This window comes from Periophthalmus magnuspinnatus, chromosome 17 (genome assembly GCF_009829125.3).
Source record: "Periophthalmus magnuspinnatus isolate fPerMag1 chromosome 17, fPerMag1.2.pri, whole genome shotgun sequence".
In the NCBI taxonomy this organism is placed as follows: domain Eukaryota; kingdom Metazoa; phylum Chordata; class Actinopteri; order Gobiiformes; family Gobiidae; genus Periophthalmus; species Periophthalmus magnuspinnatus.
In genome coordinates this window covers 29,892,428-29,908,383 of record NC_047142.1, presented here as the reverse complement: position 1 = coordinate 29,908,383, position 15,956 = coordinate 29,892,428, and the positions used below count along the sequence as shown (strand labels likewise).

General features: G+C 43.8%; 1 protein-coding gene across 1 annotated transcript in view; it reads left to right on the top strand.

Moving 5' to 3' along the window:
* atp1a2a (ATPase Na+/K+ transporting subunit alpha 2a) overlaps positions 1-15,956 on the top strand; it is a 169,896-nt gene that overhangs the window by 95,529 nt on the left and 58,411 nt on the right. The window contains exons 12-13 of the mRNA XM_055228471.1: positions 5,944-6,023; positions 12,736-12,845. Of these exons, the coding sequence (XP_055084446.1) occupies positions 5,944-6,023; positions 12,736-12,845 (190 nt within the window). The remainder of the gene's footprint in view (positions 1-5,943; positions 6,024-12,735; positions 12,846-15,956) is intronic.

Below are 15,956 nucleotides of genomic sequence, written 5' to 3'. Positions count from 1 at the left end.
CCACTGGCGTCACGCTGTCTCCATTTTGGACACATCTGTAGAGCTATGTGTACACGTGTTTGCCTTTTAGTGCTTTGGGGAGATACGGTGGCCCTTCAGGGACACTGTGAAATTGTCAAAGTGTGTTCAAAAAACATCCAGCTACAGGTGTGACATATATTGAAAAATGGCTCTTTTTGCATATTGGAATATTGAGGAGGCTAGAAGGTACACTTTATTGTCTCTGGGTTAAACCTGCATTTGACCCGTTCTTTAGCGTTTCTGGGTTAAACCTGTCAGGAGCAGTGGACCCATCTCCAGATCTTGAGCTAGTCTTGGTCAGGACTACCTTAGCGGGAGGATTTGACCCACTGTGCATGTTTTGGGTCGATTCCAGGTATGTTCTGACACATTTCTGACAGATTTTTGAAGAAATGGAGATACACATTTTTGTCAGTATTGTCAGTATCCTCTTCCTCCTCTTCCTCCTCTCCTTCCTCAGTGCCTTAGCTAACCCACACTGGCTCTTTATCGGGTGTGCCTCCTGGTGCAGATGTGCAGATGTGTAGATGGTGCGTGTGCTGTGCGGTCAGGCTTGTAATGAAGGCCTGACCACAGAGATGGGCTGTATATCTCTGCTCAATGGAAACGTGTGTATCCCCTCTGAAGTCTGCTGCTCTGGGGTTAAACAGCAGAGTCTGGCAGGTGAGGAGATAACTGACAGGTGAGGTGGGGACTGACAGGTGAGACGGGGCTGACAGGTGAGGCTGGGGGCGGGCACTGACAGGTGAGACAGGGCTGACAGGTGAGGAGATAGCTGACAGGTGAGGTGGGGACTGACAGGTGAGACGGGGCTGACAGGTGAGGCTGGGGGCGGGCACTGACAGGTGAGACAGGGCTGACAGGTGAGGAGATAGCTGACAGGTGAGGTGGGGACTGACAGGTGAGACGGGGCTGACAGGTGAGGCTGGGGGCGGGGACTGACAGGTGATGCAGGAGGCCGACAGGTGAGACGGGGCTGACAGGTGAGGCAACTCCAATACATTTAAAGACACACTTTTGATAAATTTATTTATACAGGACCAGTCAAAAGTTTGGACACTATGTTATGTTTTTTTTAATGTTTACTACTTTCTACATGTTATATACCTCAGGAATACATCAAATACATGAAGCTAGATACATGGAATTGTGTAGTGAAGAAAAAAAGTTAAATCATTTATATTTTATTTATATTTACATCTGCGTTTTTCACTTCACAGCTGTTCTGTCAAGGTCAAGAAATGACAAAAATGAAAACCAGGGTTTAAAGCAAAGGGTAAAGGCTGTTTTGAAATGAGTTATTTTGAGTTTATTTTTTGCAACATTCCGCTTGTGTCATTTATAGTTGTGATGCTTCAGTGAGAATCTACAGTGTGAATAATCAGGAAACGTAAATGAAAAAGTGTGTCCAAACTTTTGACTGGTCGTGTACAAAAATACATTTACACTTTTTAACATAGGTAATTAAACATACATGTTCTGCTGTTGTGTCACGGAATAAAACACGTTACTTGCACTCCATATACTGTACATATGGGAGGTAAAATATCTAATTTTGTTGTATTTTTAGGTTTAACAGTTTATTTCACCTCAAGATATAAGGCCCCCGTATAGAGCTCTGTGCTCCTCAGTGTGTAGGCGGAACATATGGCTGTTGGAATATTGAGCAGGCCATAAAATGATTAAAAGGGCTTGAAAATAAATAGAATAAAACTATTTACAGTGTGATATTTCATGAGTGAACACAGTGATATTTCTGCAGGTTTTGGGTTTGGTTTTATCATCTGTTCACGCACATTATTGTAGCCAAAACCAAGACATTTACAGCTAAAGTGAAGGTACATTTGATTCTGTCCTCTGTCCTCCTCCTCCTCTCCCTCCTCCTCCTCTCTCTCCTTCTCACCTCCCTTCTCTCCCTCCACCCTCTCCCTACTACTTTCTCTCCTCCTTCTCCTTCTCCTCCATCCTCTCCCTCCTCCTCCTCCATCCTCTCCCTCCTCCTCCTCCATCCTCTCCCTCCTCCTCCTCCATCCTCTCCCTCCTCCTCCATCCTCTCCCTCCTCCTCCTCCATCCTCTCCCTCCTCCTCCTCCATCCTCTCTCTCCTCCTCCTCCTCCTCCATCCTCTCCCTCCTCCTCCATCCTCTCCCTCCTCCTCCATCCTCTCCCACCTCCTCTTCTCCCTCCTCTCCCTCCTCCTCTTCTCCCTCCTCCTCCACCCTCTCCCTCCTCCTGTTCTCCCTCCTCTCCCTCCTCCTCTCCCTGCTCCTTTCCCTTCTCCTCCTCCTTTCCCTCCTCCTCCCCCTCCTCTTATCCCCCCTTCTCCTCCTCCTCCTCCTCTCCCTCCTCCTTATCTTATCCCACACTGTTAACATATGGCAGTTGCGTCTGTACCTGCAGTGAGATATTACACACAGATATAGGGCAATTTCAACTTTTCAAAAACTCAACTGTTCCTTGGAGTGACCATTGTTTTGGCGACGTTTCAGATTCATGCATATTCATTTTAACCTTTCTCATCCTGCTTTATGCTAGCTTTAGTTTTTTGCGTTTCCTGCTTAGCATTCTCCCTCTGTCTGGCTTCAAACTACCAAAGCACTAAAACTCTACGTTGTAAACTTGCACAAAGCTACACCTACTCCCAATAAATCCCATTTTTATAGTTTATCGCAGTCTGTTTGTTGATGGCGTGACAGACGAACACAAAAAGTAGCGGTTTATGGAGAAAAGTTAGCATCAATTACAAGGTGTCGCTAAAGGGATTGACTTGAATTGCTAACTTTGAAACTATAAAAGGTTGCTAAGCCATACCGTTTTGCTCATGGGCATATGGGCAATTAGAAGAAGCAGAGGGGAGTTGAACCGTGCACTTTCATGCCTTGCTTATCCCATCTGGAGATTTGACTTGGCGACAACACCTGTTTTTAAAATGGCAATGCTACAGGCAACAGGAAAAAGGCAATTTTACAGATATTAGATGTGCTGTGACTCCGATAGCAAAGACCAGAGTGTGCATGTGATAGGAGCGTGTGCGTGTGACAGGAACGTGCACGTGATAGGACTGTGCACATAGCAAGAGTGTGCATGTGACAGGAACGTGCGTGTGATAGGAGTGTGTGCGGGTGACAGGAGTGTGCATGTGACAGGAACGTGCGCGTGACAGAAGCATGCACATAACGAGAGCATGCACATTCTATCACGTGCATGTGATAGGAGTGTGCATGTGACAGGAATGTGCATGTGATAGGAGTGTGCACATGACAAGAGCGTGCAAATGACAGGAGTGCACTTGTGACAGGAGCGTGCACGTGATAGGAATGTGCATGTGACAGGAGCGTGCATGTGATAGGAATGTGCATGTGACAGGAGCGTGCACGTGATAGGAAAGTGCATGTGACAGTAGCGTGCTTGTGACAGGAGTGTGCACGTGATAGGAATGTATATGTGACAGGAGCGCGCTTGTTACAGGAGCGTGCACGTGCTAGGAAAGTGCACGTGACAGGAGTGTGCACGTAATAGGAATGTGCATGTGACAAAAGCGTGCACATGACAGGAAGTGCATGTGAATGAGATCAAGTTCAACTGTTATTGCTGTTGTCAGTTGACACTAGTCTTTGACTGAATACTAATACAAAAATATACAGTACTGTGAAATTTGTGTATATGTAGGAAGACTGATCAGTGTAAGTAGTTTCGCTGATAGTTCACTTCTTTAAAGTGACAGGTGTAAAGTGTTACATGCTGGCAGGCTCTCACTGGCGCAATAGGCCAATCATAGAGCAGTATTGTGGTTTGGGCGGAGCCAGAGGTGACACGCCCAAGACAAACATAATGATGCTTTTGTGGAAGGAAAGATGTCTATTCTTTTCTCTCAACTGGAAGTAGCAAAAGAGTGTTTTGTTTTTTTTGGGGTTTTTTTTGTCTTATGATGCTTCAACCAATCAGATTCAAGTATTATCATGACGTCCCTTTTCCCCATCACTTTCAGTAAGAGCATGTGTAACACTCATTCAGAGCTGCACATGTCAATCTGGGTAGAGTCCAACAGCAGAGGGTAAGAAACAGTGAAAGGTTCTGGTCTGAATGAAAGAGGAGCGTGCACGTGAGAAGAGGGGGCACGTGAAGAGAGAGAGTGCACGTGACAGGAGCATGCATGTGAAGAGAAGGAGGGGGAAGGTGGAGGTGTGAATGAATGAACGCTCCGTCAGTAGAGAAAACAAATGCTCTCTGCAGAGTTCTCCGTCATGTCCGACTCAATATGAGGCTTTTGTTTTGAAAAAGTGAGCAGAGGAATATGACAAATGTGCAGACCAGCAGCTCCAAAACACAAGTGCAGGACCAGATGTGTGAGAGGAGTTTAAATGCATTATTACTGTTATTATAGACACTATGGTGGGAGCAGTCACAATGCATTTGAAGGGGCTGCTTTTGTTGTGTTGACAAGGTGTTTGGGCAGACACAGACCATATATTATCCTTCTTTTCTTCACACACACACACACACACACACCCACACCCCCCCCCTCACACACACACACACACACACACACACACACCCACACACACACATGTTTGGTTTCTATACTTCTTGGGACATTATAGCCTCTTTTCTTCTAGCACGAATGACTTGGGGTCACCTTGGGGCGGATCAGTCCAGCCCAGTTGTGTTTCCACGCACCAGGCACAGTTTGTGTTTAGTTTGTGGCGCTGTGACACGTGGTAAACATAAAACGTCTTCTGCTTTATCACCAGTTTTTTCTCCATTTCTGTCACTTCTCTGTGCCTCTGCTCCATGTTTCAGCATCTCTTTATGTAACACATGGGTTTGGCTCATGTTAGATACATTACACACTGGAAATATTATATTTTTGGTCTTTATAGGTGAGTTCTGTGCATCAATAAACAGAAAACAGCTGCTGCATTTGTGCTTCGTTTAGCGACATGTATCGGCACAACATATGAAATTGTCACAACTGTAAATAATGATTATTTTCTGTTTATATCAGCTTTTTGTCGTCTTGAGTTCTCTCTTGTCTAATCATCTCATTTCTTGTGTAGCCATGCCTTTGCTAAAGTGATCCGTACTATGCTGGTTGTCCCTGGGAGCTAGTACTCTCCAGCGTACACTTCAGATCCCTCAGACAGGGCAGGACGGTTCACTTTAGACAGATCCGAACCTTAACCATAGGCACAACTTGCCTAACTTAACCTAAACCCCTGAAGATATTGGGCTTGTGTCTGCTGCTGTTTTAATCAATAGTTATAATCTATGACACCCATTAAAATTTGGACATTTTAAATTGCAATGTTGATATAAAACGTCATAATAAAAGGAACAAGTCCACCAAACTGTGACGTCCAATGGAGCTGATGTCACCTTAAACAACATCACAATAGATCTGCTTTAACCTGTTTTCCCCCTAAAATGTGTATTCAGATTTTAGTCTCCACAATGTGAGAGATATTACTTAAAGTGCCTCTGACAGGTTGGACCACTCATTTTACTGAAACACAGTTAAGTTTACTAGAGATTTAGCTAAAAAAGTTAGTTTTTTGTATTATTATTTTTTTTAAATTCCAGTTTTATAAGTTCAAAATTGTACTTCCCCATTAGAAATGATGACAACACGCCAGGGAATTCCATAGCTGTTACCAAGCAACCGCTTTTTACACTGGTCCAAGACCCCTCTAATGTACTCACAAATGATTATCTGTCCAAAAGATGTGCCAAACGTTTGGATAGAATTCTCTGTAGTGTCAACAGTACAGAACTCTCTAAAATAACTCTCTACTTCCTGTCGTTTTCAGCATATTTTTCTTCACAACTTTTCTTCACAAATTAATTCTTGACTGATGTGTGTGTGTGTGTGTGTTTGTGTGTGTGTCTAAAAACTGTGTGTAACGCTGCTACTGTGTCTCTGCAGCTCTCCATTCACGGGTGTGAGGAGACCCCTGCAGGACACATTTTGGTCATGAAGGGGGCGCCAGAGAGGATCCTGGACAGGTGAGTCACACTTCACATCAGCCCTGAGCTTTATATTTATTATATATAGTAATGCAGTATTTGTAACAGTGTCAAGGGTATTAGTAGTATTCCCAACTCACAGCAAGATTTTGGGCCTTTCTGAGGGAGTTTGCATGCTTCCCTGTGTCTGTGTGGAGTTTGCATGTTCTCTCTGTGTCTGTGTGGAGTTTACATGTTTTCTCTGTATCTGTGTGGAGTCTGCATGTTATTTCTCTGTCTGGGTGGAGTTTGCATGCTCTCCATGTGTCTGTGTGGAGTTTGCATGTTCTCTCTGTGTCTGTGTGGAGTTTGCATGTTCTCTCTGTGTCTGTGTGGAGTCTTCATGTTATTTCTCTGTCTGGGTGGAGTTTGAATGCTCTGCATGTGTCTGTGTGGAGTTTGCATGTTCTCTCTGTGTCTGGGTGGAGTTTGCATGATCTCTCTGTGTCTGTGTCGAGTTTGCATGTTCACTCTGTATGCTTTGTGGAGTTTGCATGTTCTCTTTGTGTCGAGTTTGCATGTTATGTCATGTTTCTGTGTCTGGGTGGAGTTTGCATGTTCTCCCTGTATCTGTGCGGAGTCTGCATGTTCTTCCTGTGTTTCTGCAGAGTTTGCATGTTCTCCCTGTGTCTGTGTGGAGTTTGCATATTCTTTCTTTGTCTGTGTGGTGTTTGCATGCTCTCCCCATGTCTGTGTGGAGTTTGCATGTTCTCTTTATGTCCAGGTGGAGTTTGCATGTTCTCTTTATGTCCAGGTGGAGTTTGCATGTTCTCCCTGTGTCTGTCTGGCGTTTACATGTTGTTTCTGTGTGGAGTTTGCATGTTCTCCCTGTGTCTGTGTGGAGTTTGCATATTCTTTCTTTGTCTGTGTGGTGTTTGCATGCTCTCCCCATGTCTGTGTGGAGTTTGCATGTTCTCTTTATGTCCAGGTGGAGTTTGCATGTTCTCTTTATGTCCAGGTGGAGTTTGCATGTTCTCCCTGTGTCTGTCTGGCGTTTACATGTTGTTTCTGTGTGGAGTTTGCATGTTCTTTCTGTGTCTGTGTGGTGTTTGCATGTTCTCCCCATGTCTGTGTGGCGTTTGCATGTTCTTTCTGTGCCTGTGCGGAGTTTGCATGTTCTCCCTGAGTCTGTGTGGGTGTCCTCTGGGCTCTCCTCCATCAGCCATACCACACACCATATGTCAAATCCTCCAGCTAAGATGCTAAGCTCCTGCAGTTTAACCCAGAGTCATTGAAGGGTGGGTCAAATGCAGAGGACACATTTCCCTACACAGGTAATAAAGTACTAATGATGCGTGGGACAGCTTTTTTCCTGACCTGCCCCGCTCAAGTTCAAAGTTCAAATCCAAGCCGACGCGAAGAAATGGGTTCAAATGTTGGAACCCGACCCTTGACTTGCACATTAAAACAAATGTACTGCTCATGTAAAACTTATCTCGCCTTAAACCTCACAGTGCAGAGTTTAAAGACATCCAAGAGTGTCAACGTTTGAGGCTGAAACATGAAGCAACTGCTAAACACAAGAATTTCATGCATATCAGAACATGTTTATATAGGGTAAGCAGGTTTATACATAATGACACTCCATAGAGACATGCCTAATTAGAGTCTTTGCTAATTACCACAGCCTTAATTGTTATTCAAGTGAAATGCACCCTGCCTTACATAACATTACTGTACATGTTGACGTTACAGTGTAATGCCAGCAGCCTGACAGACTTGGGTTTGGGCCACAGTTTGTCACTGTGGAGAGTGAAGCTCCCTCTGTGTCTCCCCCATAGTGCTCCATATGTCCCTCCTCTCCTCACACCTCACCTTATTTTTAGGCACAAACTCATTAATCTGAGACAACATGAAGCAAAGGTCTTTAAAGAGACACTACTGCAAATTTAAAACTAAATAATGATTTATGCATTCATATTTTAATTCAAGTGCCTTTTACAAACAAGTGAAATTAAATGTTTTAAACTTGAAATGGCAGATGTTAATGTCATATTTTAGATTAAAATTGAAACATTGAAATTTCATAATAATAATAATAATAATAATAATAATGATAATAATAATAATAGGCAAGGCAAGTTTATTTGTATAGCACAATTCGTACACAAGGTAATTCAAAGTGCTTTACAGAATAAGAAAGACATTAAAATCACACAAATCCAAACATAAATAATCACCCAATCTGCAACTCTCTCACCCACTCGTTTGCACCCTTTAAAAACTCTCTCTCACACTCTTTAAACACTGTCTTGCTCAGTTTAAGAACTTTCCCATTACTTTACAAAATTTTCCTGTCACTTCTCAATTACTTTCCTGTCACTTTACTATGTCTAATAAAAGTCCGTCAGTCCATGTTTCTTTTGTCATCATAAAATTACCATTAAAAGAGAAAAGTGCAGAATAAAAACCTTTCAGTCATATGCACAGCTAAACAGAACCGTTTTGAGCCTAAACATTGTCAAAGTAGAGGCCTGTCTCACATCTTCAGGAACACTGTTCCAAGTTTTAGCTGCATAAAACTGAAACGCTGATTCCCCATGTTTAGTCCTGACTCTGGGCATCAGCAGGAGGCCGGTCCCTGAGGTCCTCAAATTGCGAGATGGTTCATATGGCACTAACATGTCGGAGATATACTTTGGACCTAGGCCATGGAGAGACTTATACACAAGCAGAGCTGCTTTAAAGTCTATTCTTTGAGCTACAGGAAGCCAGTGCAGAGTCCTGAGCACAGGACTTATGTGCTCGTACTTCCTGGTTCTAGTCAGGACCCGAGCAGCAGCGTTCTGGATGTACTGCAGGTGGGTTAAGGCTCGTTTGGAGAGGCCAGTGAGCAGGCCGTTACAGTAGTCTAACCTACTGGAAACAAAGGCATTGATAAGTCTCTCTATGTCTGGCTTTGACAGTATAATAATAATAATAATAATAATAATAATAATAATAATAATAATAATAATAATAATAATAATAATAATAATAATAATAATAATAATAATACATCCATTTTCTTCCGCTTATCCGGGGCCGGGTCGCGGGGGCAGCAGTCTAAGCAGGGACTCCCAAACTTCCCTCACCCCACACACGTCCTCCAACTCCTCCGGTGGGATCCCAAGGCGTTCCCAGGCCAGCCGAGAGACATAGTCCCTCCAGCGTGTCCTGGGTCTTCCCCGGGGCCTCCTCCCAGTGGGACATGCCCAGAACACCTCGCTAGGGAGGCGTCCAGGAGGCATCCTGAGCAGATGCCCGAGCCACCTCAGCTGGCTCCTCTCAACGTGTAGGAGCAGCGGCTCTACTCCGAGCTCCTCCCGTGTGACTGAGCTCCTCACCCTATCCCTAAGGGTGCGCCCAGCCACTCTGTGGAGGAAACCCATTTCGGCCGCTTGTATCCGCGACCTTGTCCTTTCGGTCATTACCCAGAGCTCATGACCATAGGTGAGGGTAGGAACGTAGATTGACCGGTAAATCGAGAGCTTCGCCTTTCGGCTCAGCTCCTTCTTCACCACAACGGACCGATACAGCGACCGCATCACTGCAGACGCTGCACCGATCCGCCTGTCAATCTCACGCTCCATCCTTCCCTCACTCGTGAACAAGACCCCGAGATACTTGAACTCCTCCACTTGGGGCAGAGACTCACCACCATGGCCTTGGATTTGGAGGAGCTGATTCTCATCCCAGCCGCTTCATACTCGGCTGCAAACCGCCCCAGTGCCTGCTGCAGGTCCTGGCTCGATGAAGCCATCAGGACAACATCATCCGCAAACAGCAGAGATGAGATCCTTTGGTTCCCGAACCAGACCCCCTCCGGCCCCTGGCTGCGCCTAGAAATTCTGTCCATAAATATAATGAACAGAACCAGTGACAAAGGGCAGCCCTGGCGGAGTCCAACATGCACCGGGAACAGGTCTGACTTACTGCCGGCAATGCGAACACAGCTCCTGCTCCGGTCATACAGGGACTGGACAGCCCTTAGCAAAGAGCCCTGGACCCCATACTCCCGGAGCACCCCCCAAAGGACACCACGAGGGACACTGTCGAATGCCTTCTCCAGATCCACAAAACACATGTGAACTGGTTGGGAAAACCCCCATGAACCCTCAAGGACCCGATGTAGAGTATAGAGCTGGTCCAGTGTTCCACGACCAGGACGAAAACCACACTGCTCCTCCTGAATCCGAGGTTCGACTATCAGTCGGATTCTCCTCTCCTCCTCTAATAAATGGTTTTATATAGCATTTTTCACTGCAAGCCAAAGACGCTTTACATCAGGAGTGTCAAACTCAATTTCACCGAGGGCCACATCAGCAAAATGGTTCCCCTCAAATTTTCATAGATGTAAAAAAAAAAAGAGAAAAAAAATTACTGTATAACTGTGTATCTCCTGATAAACTGACATTTTAAGACAGTCATACATTTTAATTTACCTTGTCACGGGCCACATGAAATGACATGGTGGGCCACATTTGGCCCCCGGGCCTTCAGTTTGACACATGTGCTTTATATAATTGGTCATGAAACAAGGCAGAAAAAAAACAAGTAGGGTAATGAGGGAGAGCGGTCATATTTTGGCATCTTTTATTAACAAAATCTAAATAACATGGTAAACAGCCCAAACGATACAGAAAACTAGATAGCGGGCGACAGTAGCTCAGTTGGTAGAGTGTCCGTCCTCTGATCTGAAGATCCGACATAAACATCACTGGTAGAGCGGTTAGATCCACTGACCCACAGGTTGGCGGTGCGATTCCAGCTCCCACAGATAAACGCTGCTGTTGTGTCCTTTGGCAAGACACTTAACCCTCCTCGCCCCCAGTGTCTGCGCACACCATTGTACAAATGTGTGAGCGGATGGATGAGTAGTGACCATTTACCATATTGTACTTCATAATGAGTCTGCGCGGTCACATGTTTCAGAGATTTAAATGAGCTGACTATTGTGGCTTGCAGGGGAAACTGGCTGTTGGTGACACATGCGAGCTGCTCGGCGTATGGCCCGGCATCTTCTATTGTTCTGTAAAGTTTGGTCATGTTCGCAGTATCAGTGTTCAGAGGTAAACAGCACAGCGATCCATGATGGTACATCCCTGCCTAACTCGGGGTACTGTTTAGCCGAGTCTCCTGCGTGCGCTACTGCTAAACCCAATAGAAAAGCGCAGTGCAGATCTGAGGTCACACTGAGTCACTGAGTCCGGCTGCTCGTTTGGAGCTCAGACTGGTCCATATGTTCCTCTGTCACAGGAGACCATAGGACAGGAGGAGGAGGAGGAGACCGAATGGCTCAAGACGAGGGTTTACACAGAGCAGCAGATACAGAGATAGTATATGTGCGGACTGATATCATTTTAATATTGTTATGCAAATGTTTACATGAATATTAGAGAGACAGTTTTCACAAAATGAGATGAGACATGAGATTGGGTCCATAAGAACGAGACAACATGCTCACATGTAGATTATTTTCTTCTTGTGGCCTCTTAAACTGAGAGAATGGTCTATTGTGGTTCACTTGTTGTCATGTCTATGTGCACTTTTGTCTCGTCTGTGTGTTTCTTTAAATGTTCTGTTTTTGACCTGCCTTAGGACAATGGATGTAAACTCGCTATTGTGCTAATTCCAGCATATTTACATTGATGGTGTTTGTTGAAATGTTGATTAATATGCAAAGTCCTAATTTAAATAAATAAATAAATAAATAAAATAAAAACAAGACCAGATTTTGACCTTATTTGTAATGAATAAATTGTGCAAGTTCACAATTGAGGCTACAGAGCTGATTTCGTTTTACATTTACCACTGTTTTTTGGAGCTAAAGCGTCTCAAAAAATGCAACATATTAAAAAGAATCATTTTCCAGATGTTTGCATTTGGCACTTTTATTTTTGATCTTGTTGCAGGAAATGTTGACCCATTCCTAACAGAACCTGTAAAATGTACTTTCACAACTCAGAGATGATGATGAAAATTGGTACTTTTTACTTTTACTTCACTACATTTGAGAGCAGTATCTGTACTTTCTACTCCACTACATTTTTGAACAGGACTGAAAAGTAAAAGTATTTTTTTCTGATTGTCTCAGACCTGCTGAAAAGCCAGAGGGTTTATTTTTTAACATGTTCATAATTTGAGGAAACAAAAATACAAATAAAAACAGATGGGAAAGAAAATGATCAATTTAGTTTGTGTCTTTTGAAATTCAGCACAAATCTTTATCAAAATCACTCCATTTGAAGCTTCATTACATCTCAAACTCTGCATGAAATACTTTTACTTTATACTCTTTAAGTACATTTTTAAACAGATACTGAAATACTTTTACCTAAGTAACAAAATCGAGTACTTCTTCCACCACTGACTATGGAGCGCTGGTGTTTATACGGTGGGATGAACATTTTCAGGTTTATTACGTGAACCGATAATAGAGCTAAAGATTAATCACTATTTTAATGGACACAATTAGCAAATCACCAAGGCTGCCATTTTGAAGTACCATCATTTCCTCCACAAATAACAAAATCTCCTGTCTTATTCTGCATATAAACGTCTAACCCTGTAGTTTAGATCTGTACAAACATGTTCTGAAATGTGACGCTTGTATCAGTTTGTCGTTTCACATTTCAGCCTTTTTGTCAATTCTTCGTTCAGCCCTAATAGATAATTACTGCGATAAGAAATCATAATGTTGTGTGTTTACAAACCTGTGTTGTCCTCACAGATGCTCCACCATCATGTTCAACGGACAGGAAGTGCCTCTGGACGACATGTGGAGGGAGTCGTTCCAAAACGCTTATCTGGAACTGGGCGGCCTGGGAGAGAGAGTGCTCGGTAAGAAGAGAAAAACTACTATTTCAACTGGAACTGACACTAAAACTGTTTGCTTTGGTACTAAACTGTGGATATGGTGTGGATAGATGTTAGACGGAGCAGAAGATGCAGAGGACAGGATCAGATGGAGCAGAAGGAGCAGAGGATGCAGAGAAAATGGTCAAATTGAGCAGAGGATGCAGTGGAGAGGGTCAGAAAGAGCAGGAGCAGCAGAGGAGAGGGTCAGAAGGAGTAAAGGATGCAGATGACAGGGTCAGATGGAGCAGAGGATGAAGAGGAGAGGGTCAGATGGAGCAGAGGATGCAGAGGAGAGGGTCAGAAGGAGAAGAGGATGCAGAGGACAGGGTCAGATGGAGCAGAGCATGCAGAGGATGCAGAGGAAATGGTCAAATTGAGCAGAGGATGCAGAGGAGATTGAAAGAAAGAGCAGGGGCAGCAGAGGAGAGGGTCAGATGGAGCAGAAGGAGCAGAGAATGCAGAGGAGAGGGTCAGATGGAGCAGAGGAAAGGGTCAGAGGTGCAGAGTATGCAGAGGAGAGGGTCAGATGAAGCAGAATAAGCAGAGGAGAGGGTCAGATGAGCAGAGGAGAGGGTCAGATGGAGCAGAGGATGCAGAGGAGAGGGTCAGAAGGATGAAATCAACACATAACACTGTTAATCATGAGACAGTTGAGGTTTATGGTGAAGTTTGTAAAATGGTTATTCGAGTGTGTAAAGTTCCATTGTTTCTGCAGAATAAACATTATGTGGTGCTTTGTGTTGCGTGGAGTGGTGTTGTTGTGGGATTTTGAGGCGTGATCAAATTTTAATGGGGCTGTCTAAGTTTTGCTCGTGTCCCATTTCTCTGGTGGAGGTAGCGAGAAGAGAAAGGCCAAAGCAAGTTCATGTTGGCTTGGATCCTTCTGCAACTACTGGTTCCATGCTCTGACACAAACAGAGCTAAAAGTACTGTTCCTTCAAAATAATGTTAGTCAGGAAGAAGTACAGTAGTGGTCAAGAAATTGCTGGTAAAAAAGGATTTGGAGAAAGGATTTGGAGAAACTACCACGATGAACTGTAACATCTGATTTACAATTTAAAGCCATACTGTGTAGCTTTTAGCCAAAAAATCAATAAAAGCATGTGTTTTTTTCCATGGTAGTTGTGTTTATCGCACTGAGAAACATGTGTCCTTACTGTATCTACACAGACCTCCACAGACTCTTATTTATCCTGGTTTGTTTCCATGGGAATATTGTTCTTTTGGCTCAAAGAAAGTTCCTTTTAACTCTCCATTTCCATGGAATTATGCAATTCAATTCAATTCATTTATTTTTGTAACGCCCAAAATCACAACAACAGTTGTCTCGAAGGGCGTTTATGTTTTGGTTGATGGGGGAAACCGGAGTACCCGGAGGAAACCCATCCAGACACGGGGAGAAACATGAAAAACTCCACACAGAAAGGCCTGGTGACCCAGGGATCGAACCAACCTTCTTGCTGTGAGACATGAGTGATGCCACTCAGCCACCGTGCCGCCTACACACAAAAACAAAACAACAGGAAAAATCAGACACAACAGGAAAAATCAGACACAACAGGAAAATCAGACACAACAGGAAAATCAGACACAACAGGAAAAATCAGACAACACAAGAAAAATCTGCCAGGCGAGGGGGAGGAAGACCAGACGAGGAGGAGGAGAGCGAGGAGGAGGAGAGCCAGGCGAGGAGGAGGAGAGCCAGGCGAGGAGGAGGGCCAGGCGGGGAGGAGGAGAGGGTCCAGCTGTCATCGGGGCATCTGAAAGAGTTACACTCCACAGGGGGAGTGGGACAGGGGACAACATGTGAATAGCATTGCTGATGAGAAAATAGGACAAAGTAGAGGATAGTGCTCAGGTTGCCATACTTCCCCCAGCTAGTTATCTCCTACTGCAGCCTATCTTATCCCGGGTTTTAATGTCCCTAACTCCCTCACTAAGTAACCTGGTCATACGCTATACCGAAGAGGAAGGTTTTAAGCCTGGTCTTAAATACAGAGACTGTGGGGGCCTGTTTAACATCAGCAGGGAGTTGATTCCATAGCACAGGAGCTTGGTAACTGAATGCTCTCCCTCCCACTGTACTTTTGGACACTCTAGGAACCACTAATGCAGGTGACATGGTATCACCTGAAAGTTTCATACTGTATCTTTAAATAATGCACCACATCTGGTATTTTCAAAGGACAGACACAAAAATGAGACAAACTAAATCATATCTGAAGGAGCTGCAAGAAACAAATATTCAAATAATTTCATATTCTTACATAAAACTCAAGTTACTTTAGACTCACTCACAGAGAGAAGAGAAATCACAACATTTCAATTCAATTCAATTCAATTCATTTATTTTTGTAACGCCCAAAATCACAACAACAGTTGTCTCAAAGGGCGTTCATGTTTTGGTTGATGGGGGAAACCGGAGTACCCGGAGGAAACCCATCCAGACACGGGGAGAAACATGAAAAACTCCACACAGAAAGGCCTGGTGACCCAGGGATCGAACCAAACCCTCTTGCTGTGAGGCATGAGTGTTGCCACTCAGCCACTGTGCTGCCTAGACACTTTTACTCAAGTAAGAGTACTGTTACACTGTACAATATTACTTGAGTAAGAGTACTGTTACACTGTATGCTATATTACTCAAGTAAGAGTACTGTTACACTGTATACTATATTACTCGAGTAAGAGTACTGTTACACTGTATACTATATTACTCGAGTAAGAGTACTGTTACACTGTACTATATTACTCGAGTAAGAGTACTGTTACACTGTACTATATTACTCGAGTAAGAGTACTGTTACACTGTATACTATATTACTCGAGTAAGAGTACTGTGACACTGTACACTATATTACTCGAGTAAGAGTACTGTTACACTGTACTATATTACTCGAGTAAGAGTAATGTTACACTGTACACTATATTACTCGAGTAAGAGTACTGTTACACTGTACACTATATTACTCGAGTAAGAGTACTGTTACACTGTACACTATATTACTCGAGTAAGAGTACTGTGACACTGTACACTATATTACTCGAGTAAGAGTACTGTTACACTGTATACTATATTACTCGAGTAAGAGT